We start from the raw sequence: 8127 nt of genomic DNA on the forward strand, positions 1-8127 counted from the left end.
ATTTAACGGTTTAGTTTGGTTTGGTTTTGTTTTGACTAATATCATTATTAAGACCGAATCAAACTAAACAATTGTTATTCGGTTTTGACCAATATTAACCGAATCAACCCCAACTAGTATTTAATGGTTGAATTTGGTTCGTTTGATTCAAACGAGCCCTAATTCACTATACCGTACACCTCGAAGGAACAGAGATTCAATCAAAACTTCTGCCAAAGGTTTGCAGGCAAAATGATGCCCCCTAGGTCTAGGGCTATCAGGAAAGAAAGGAATGCAAGAATTTTAATTTTCGATATAAAAAATAGGGGAGGGGTAAATTGAACATTTACTTCACAGTACATGGATAGATTTTTAACTACTTAAGTTACAAGCGCCATGCGGAATGCCGGAAATTTATAACCAACTTTCAACTAAAATTGTCATTGTCCTTCATCTACTACCTGATCAGATTCAAAACTATAGAGAAACAACCTATTTCTATTGCTAATAAAGAATATAAAACGTTAGATCTCAACAGCACCCCGGCGTTAGGCTTTAGACCCATCTCTGCAACTTCTTTTTGTAACATGAACCTACTTAACCTTAAACTGACCTAACATTAACTTAGTCAATCCCGTTCAGGAGCATCCCCGGTTGTTCTTCTTGAGCTTAGGCTTCCGGCGTACGACCACACCCTCTCAAAATCAGATGCGAGTAATCTCTCTGACTTGTCGTCTATTATAACGTTGCGCTTTACACACATAGGTGTTCTTCCTGGGCTTCCAATAACTGGGGTGGACGAACAGAAAGCCGGTGTTGCAAGTGGAGACGCATAAGGAGTGTGTTGAATGGAGAAGGGGCTTGGTGACATCCGCTTCTGAACAGGAAGGCCACTCAAACCTCCCCTGCTGAAGATAGACACTGATTCCGCAGCAGCACATCGCTTGGTAGCATCGTCAACAAAGAGGACATCATCTATCCTTGCCATTACGTTAAAGGCCAGACTCTCCATAACTCTTGAGTAGCTTTCCAGAATTGACTGCCCCACGTCCTGTAAAATCAACAAAGAAAAATCCTTCAGAAACTTCATCCTTCGAAGATTTGTTCTTTTATGTATTGAAATTCGGAAGTTACTGCAGTGTGCCGAAACTAGAAAGTAACTAATAATGCGCAATAATAAAGTTGGACGGGAAAAATTTCAAAATCAAGGAATTCAACATATCTGATAAACACAGTTTATAAATTGATGGACGACATACTGGTTCAGGTGATATATATTAAGTAATGTAATGTAGATGGTTATGTGTTTTAACGTAGATGGATAGAGAAAACATGCAAACATGCAGTCAAATGTACCTTGTTATATTGTATTTTGTTCATATCTAGTGAAGTTTGCGGGAGGCCAGGGAAACGATGCCTTAGGCTGTGTAAGAGCGTCTCTGCTCGTTGGGCCAGAAAATGGCTCTTTTCAGTATCGGAAACAAGTCCCTTGACCTTGCCACCCCAGGATGCCCGTTTAGCTTTATGATTATTGTGTTTATTCTGGTCTTTCTGCTTCCAAACATGCACAGCTGCCTCAATTCTATTGGCTATCTCTAGAGTTTGATGTTCTGAGGACAAGTCCAGGCAATCCAGAAGATGCTCTGGTGAAAATTGGTCTGCAGCTATGTAACGATAAATGATATCGCCCAGACAATCTTTCCCCTTCTATCATGAATGAAAAACGAAATGGCGTTAAAAAATTTAAAATCAGCTAAATGAAAACATTATGTAGAATGCGAATGATGAACGGTTATTTCTAATGGTGATATTTGGCATCTATTTACTATCTCACTATATAACACATTTGAGAGATGTTTCAGCACCAGTATCAGCCACAACTAAGCAAACAAGAACAGAACGAGAGTATTATTTTCGTCTGCCATTATGAAAAATAATTTTCCTTTCACTGCTAATGCTATATAATTGTTGCAAAGCTCTACTTCCAAGCTGTAAAAAGGACATGAGTACCATTAACACATTTCTAAATCAGTCAAATGCAACAGGAAACAGTTGCAGAACAACACAAACGATATGAATAAAGAAAATGAACGACAAACTTTTAAGGGAAGATAACAAAAGATCTCCAACAAGATTTCCGTGTGATTTTATAGAGATAGCTCATCTCATGATTTAGAATGGAACTGAAATATAAGCTTTATCACTCGATATACATGTGACATCTCACTGAGATTAAATCCCATATAGAAAAACAAACTAAAACTCAAATAATATTGACAGGAAACATATAAATATATGAAGAAAGCTAATAAAACAGCATTGCTAGTCACTAATATAGTAAGCACACATGTCGAATCCTGGAAAGAGATGTCGAACCCCATACCTTGGGCAACGACTCCATGTACGCTCTTGGGATTTCCATCTCAGCTAGCACACTACTATTAATCGCCATGGCTGCCTTCAATATCTGGTTGCAGCAGTCCCTACACTGCTGCAATTTCTTCCTTGTTTCACAAGACAACCCATTTGGCGGAACTTTAGGATAAGGCAGCCACCACTTCTCTTCTTGCCTAATTGAAGGCCTTCCACCAATAAACCCCTCACCCTCTTTCGAATCCCCCAAAATAATCCCCCTATCAACATAGCAGAACTCTGTCTCACAAAACCCATCTAGCATACTAAGCAGCATTGCGTCAAGCTTCTTAATGGCAGGTAGATTCACATACAAGTCAGAGCGCGGCCGCATTTCCATGACTTCGTATGTCCCCCCACCCGGAAACTGTTGCATCGAAGGCACAAGCTCAACAATTGAATCACTCACACATAACAGCCACTCCATTTCCCGGCGCCACATTGCCTTTCTCTGTGCTTTCAGCGGCTCTAACCTCCATAATTCGCCAAACACGGTCGCTGTCATTCCAATATAGAAAATTGAGTTCCAAAACAGAACATCCACGTAAAATCGAAAACATGCCGATCAACATCGCATAAGAATTTGCACTTTCCAAGAGGAATGTGACTTACCAGAGAGATTGGTGATGGCATTTGAGATAGCAAGGGCAGTGCAGACTCCTTTTCCTCCTCCTGACATGTCTTCTCCAAGCAGAAGCTTGGCAAACCTCTCCTTCATCATCTCAACTTCTACATTCATAAATAATTAAAATAATTGTAAAAAAAATAAAAGTTAATTATCTTAGATAGAACAGAATCAAATCTCTACAAAATTTTCTCAGCTGGAGACACAAATTAATGATTATTTTCACTGATTTATCAAGTTGTGAAATTTACTGGACAAAACATTTTCACTACATTTTTCAGCATTTTCCCCTAAAATTAGAAACAAATTTAGACAAAACAAAATATAATACCAGACAAATCAGCAATTTGTTTCTCCGGCTTCTCATCCCAAGCCACCACATCCTTTCCTCCGATAACCGGAAGCATCACCGGCGCCTGAAAGAAGAAATTTCCGGCGACCGGACGCGGCGACGACGTCATGGAGCTCGAAGCCCCCTCTGCATCGAACCTCCGGCACGAGAAGCTGCTACAACTCTCGGACTCGCTCACGTCGGCGCTTAAGCTGTAGCTCCCGCACCGCTCGCTCTGCAGGTCCGAGCCGTCCTCCGACGACACACTCCCCATTGTCGTCCAAAGATCCAAAACGAGCGTCGTCCGTACAAGCTCAGATCTCAGCCTCACATTCGCTGCTGTGAACCTACCGCAGGGGATAAGAAAAGCAGAAGCAGCAGCACTCGCGTGGTCGGAAGATTGCTTGCAGAGCAAAGAAACTGAGAAGTGACGGATAAAAAAGTGCTTCCAGGTTTTCTCGCACCACCCACTCTCTCTCTCCCCCTCTCTCTCCCTCTCTAGAAATGCTAGTGTGATGGGATTGTCCACAGTGGGGTTGATGATGGAGGAGATAATGATGAGGGAGAGGTCCCAAAAAGCAAAAGTGGCGCCGTTTGGTCTGCAGAGCTTGGGCACCCGACACGGTCCTTTTTCCACGGGACCCACCCTTTGCGGATTGAGGATTTACTGTGCTCGCGTGACGTGGCGCTTTCGCTGACGTTAAGGGTATGTGGTGGGACCTGGTTGGAATGGGGAGGGAATTCAGAAAATTCGCGTGGGAATGATACCAAACGGCGGTTAGAGGTAACTGGAGTGTTATGTTTTATTGTGTGGGGGAGAGTTACGGTGTGGACGTCCGCGGTTTGCTTTCCGTGTGCTCGCATCACTAAGATGACGATTATTATTCTCGTTTGACGACCTCGTTTTCAGTGTACAACTCGTTAATTGCAGTCATTAGTAATTCGTTGTTCTGGGTAATTACTTTATTAACAATTTATTTCCGTGTAATTTATTAGTCTTAACTGAGAATTACGAGTTTTTAAATTCTGAACAGACTCACGTTTTGTATTAAATGGACCGTTGATTTGTTTTTGTCATACGAGTGAGTCCCGCATGATCATGCCGGAGGGAATCTTCTTGAGCGACGGACAGGTTTGAGCCGTCTGACATGGTGTGGCCAACAAGGTATTAGATAGGAGTTCGTATGGGGTAGTATACAATGTTATACAAAGACCATAATGATACGCTCACTTAAGAGAAGAAATATTTTAGGTTAATCTCAATTCATTACTTTAAAGTTTCTTGATTTTCAATTTTTAGTACATGAAGTTTTTTTTTATCCTAGTCTGGTACCTAAAGTCATAACTTTGGAACACTTTCATACATAAGTTAAATTTTTCATCAGAATTTCTGTTAATTGATAACGTGGCGCCCACGTGAACAATGATTAGACACCACGTGTCAATATAGGGCCACGTGAATATTAAAAAAAAGATTATAGGCATCCTACCTCACCCATCCCAACCCCTCCCTCATTCTCCCTCCTTTATTCTCCCTGCACCCTACCCTCTCCCCTCATTTTCCGTCATTTCTCTCCTCTGCACCCACTCAACCTTTATACCCTACCCACCCCCAGATCTACAAAGGAACCTGGGAGGTCCCAAGACCCCTTGGCGACCCTAAATCACTGCTAGAAATTTTTCGGGAGTCCTCTCGTACTCAAACACGAGGTATGTGTTGATGTGCAGGTTGTAGGTCCATGACTCCATATTGTTTTAAAGCCTAGCCCCACATCTTTCCCAAGAGTCCCCTCTTTCCCCACTCATCTGTTTTTCCCCCAATGCCCCATCTTTCTTATATTCACCCAAATTCCAACGCAACTCCTCGATTTCTAAATTTCTAATCCCATCCAATCCCATATTATAATTACATTATTCCAATAACATACCTCCACTTGTTTCAATTCTCCACACCACCACTATTTGGTTCAAAATTCAAGTAAGTTTTTTGGTATTCTAATCTAATCTTAATTAAATTATATTAGATATTGATGGAGATTTTTAGTCTATTATTGATATGTTTTATGTTTGTATAATCATTTTATCATTGGAATTTAGATGGAAATTTTATTTATTGGTTAATTGGTATATGTTTTGTGTTTTTGGTTAAATGCGTAGTTTAAAAATAAGAAATATGGAAAGATTTTTCAAGCCAAAGCCAATAGCACCATCCATTTGTTCAGGTTGTTCGAGCTCAAGACAAAATGAGTGTGACATTGATTTTAATAATCTTGAGAGAGACCTGGGAAAAAGAATTTGAATGAAGGACGATCCTTCTAATATTCAAGATGAGGTCCGAAGAGCATATTTGCAAATGGGACCTTGTAGGCCTACAAAGCATAAGTTCTCATACACTTTGCATTCAAAGAAAAAGCGACGATTTGTTGTTTCGTGGTTTGAAGAATGTGATTGGTTGGAGTATAGTATATCTAAAGATATGGCATTTTGTCTTCATTGCTATCTCTTTAAAGTCAACCTTTTACAATTAGGAAGCGGTGCCTTCACTGGGGTAGGCTTTAAGAAATGGAAGAATGCAAGAGAATGTTTTGACAAACATGTTGGTCCTATTGGTAGTTTCCACAATAAAGCTAGAGAAGCGGCTAGTTATCTAATAAACCCAAAGACACATATTGAAGCAATTGTGATCAAACAGCCAGAAGAAGAGTGTATGAAATATCGTCTTTGCTTGAATGCATCAATAGATTGCACTAAGTTCTTGTTGTGACAAGGCCTTCCTTTTCGTGGCAACGATGAAAGTGACACTTCGAATAATAGGGGGAATTATTTAGAGCTCTTGCAATTCCTTATGGATCATGATGAGAAAATAAAGGAAGTTGTGTTGGAAAATGCTCCGAGAAATCTCAAGTTAATAGCTCATTCAATTCAAAAAGATATTGTCAATTCATGTGCCTTCGAAACCATTAAGGCTATTATGAAGGAAGTGAAAGAGAGTAAATTCTTTTCTATAATGGTAGATGGATCATGTGATATTTCAACAAAGGAGCAAAATAGCGGTGGTTTTGCATTATGTGGACAACAAAGGTCAAGTAATTGAAAGGTTCATGGGAGTTCAACATGTTACCGAAACAACTTCAAGTAGACTAAAGGAGTCCATTGAAGAGTTCTTGAAACTACATGATTTGAGCTACTCCAACCTATGAGGTCAAGGTTATGATGGAGCGAGTAATATGAGAGATGAGTTCAATGGCCTTCAAAACAAAAAAAAAATTTGGATGAAGAAAGTTGTGCATTCTATGTTCATTGTTTTGCTCATCAACTACAATTAGCTCATGTTGCCATAGCAAAGAAAAACTCCAATGTTGCTTCTTTTTTCACATTGACTAATCGTTTGGTGAATGTTGTTGGATGCTTACATAAGCGTCGTGATGCAATTAGAGAGAAACAACAAGAAAATCTCATGAAAGCTATTGAAAATGATTGTCTTGAAACAGGGCAAGGATTAAATCAAGAAACTAGTCTCAAACGTGCTGGGGATACACGGTGGGATTCACATTATGGTGCCTTGATTAGTTTGATTACAATGTTCTCATATGTGGTGGTGAAGCAAAAATGTTATTAAAAGATTTACAATTTTTGAGTTTGTGCCCCTCCTCTTTTTGACAAAATCCATATTAAGCACCGCAAAAGAAAGATCAAGAGATTGTGAATACAATGGCTTTAGTCAAAGGCATGTAACTACATTGCATGAGGAATGATGAAAATTTTGATCTTTTGGTTGATAAAGTATCATCTTTTTGTGTTGAACATGAAATTGAGGTGCCTAATATGGATGATTCATATGTCATTCAAGGGAAGTCATTGCGTAAGGCTCTATGAAAGACCAATTGCCATCATTACAAAGTGGAACTCTTTTTTTAGGCCATTGATTTCCAACTTACAGAATTAGATGATCTCTTTGTTGAAGGTAATACCAAATTGCTTATTTGCTTGGCATGTTTGAGTCCAAATGATTCATTTGTAGCTTTTGATAAAGAAAAGCTTATTCGCCTTGCTCAGATGTATCCTAAAGATTTCACAGATCGAGATAAATTGGCACTTCAAGATCAACTTGATATTTATATTCATTTTATGCATTTTGATAATGGTTTTTCTCAATTGCTGGGGATTAATGATCTTGCTAAGAAAATGGTGGAGAAGGGGTTGCATAAACATTTGCATACGTATATTTGCTTGTTCAATTGACTTTGGTTTTACCGGTTGCAACTGCTTCAGTGAAGAGGCCATTTTCCACTATGAATATCATTAAGGATTAACTTCACAACCAAATGGGAGATCAATGGTTGAGTGACAACTTAGTTGTTTACATTGAGAAAGATACTTTTTCATGTATTGGTAATGAAGCTATCATGGAACATTTTCAGACTATGAAACCTCGTCGTGGACGCTTGAATTAGGATTTTATAGCTTGTAATGTTGTTTTGTGTATGATTTTTGAATGAAATGTATTATATTTAACTTTTCAATGTTATTTTTGTCTATAAATTTTTTGACCTTTATTATTGGGACCCCCGAGTTTAAAATCCTGGATCCGCTACTGCCCATCCCCACCCTTTTCACCTCCCCTCCCTTCTTTCTCCTCCACCCTTTTCACCCAATTCCTGCCATTAGATCGCCACCATATTTGAAACCTCCAAACCCATCCCTGTCACCAAGACCTCCAAGATCAAGACCATTCAACGATCGAGACGGTGATCTGTTATCTCCGAAACGCCGATCCGCT

The 8127-nt window shown here is 39.5% G+C and overlaps 1 protein-coding gene and 1 pseudogene across 2 annotated transcripts; one reads left to right on the forward strand and one right to left on the reverse strand.

The window, feature by feature from the left end:
- Nucleotides 1-272: 272 nt before the first annotated feature.
- On the reverse strand, nucleotides 273-3937 carry LOC137729125 (rop guanine nucleotide exchange factor 1). Of its 2 annotated transcripts, none has more exons than XM_068467961.2 (5): nucleotides 3348-3937; nucleotides 3004-3120; nucleotides 2363-2889; nucleotides 1336-1686; nucleotides 273-1030 (listed from the first exon to the last, which is right to left on the reverse strand). In XM_068467961.2, exons 1-5 carry the CDS (start codon nucleotides 3619-3621, stop codon nucleotides 608-610), a joined length of 1692 nt encoding a protein of 563 aa, XP_068324062.2. In that variant the 5' UTR covers nucleotides 3622-3937; the 3' UTR covers nucleotides 273-607. The 2 variants fall into 2 exon arrangements, with proteins under 2 accessions (XP_068324062.2, XP_068324064.2); XM_068467963.2 differs by having other exon boundaries at nucleotides 1336-1683; nucleotides 3348-3868.
- A 1709-nt stretch (nucleotides 3938-5646) lies between these two features.
- Nucleotides 5647-7801, forward strand: LOC148693631 (uncharacterized; annotated as a pseudogene).
- Nucleotides 7802-8127: the final 326 nt, after the last annotated feature.

This window comes from Pyrus communis, chromosome 10 (assembly GCF_041283825.1).
Source record: "Pyrus communis isolate YQ-2024b chromosome 10, ASM4128382v1, whole genome shotgun sequence".
Taxonomy (NCBI): domain Eukaryota; kingdom Viridiplantae; phylum Streptophyta; class Magnoliopsida; order Rosales; family Rosaceae; genus Pyrus; species Pyrus communis.

Coding starts and splice junctions, on each gene's coding strand:
- LOC137729125 (XM_068467961.2), bottom strand. CDS start 3,621: ATGGGGAGTGTGTCGTCGGAGGACGGCTCGGACCTGCAGAGCGAGCGG. Junction 3,121..3,347: donor ACAAATTGCTGATTTGTCTG/GTATTATATTTT, acceptor TTATGAATGTAG/AAGTTGAGATGATGAAGGAG. Junction 2,890..3,003: donor TGCCATCACCAATCTCTCTG/GTAAGTCACATT, acceptor TTGGAATGACAG/CGACCGTGTTTGGCGAATTA.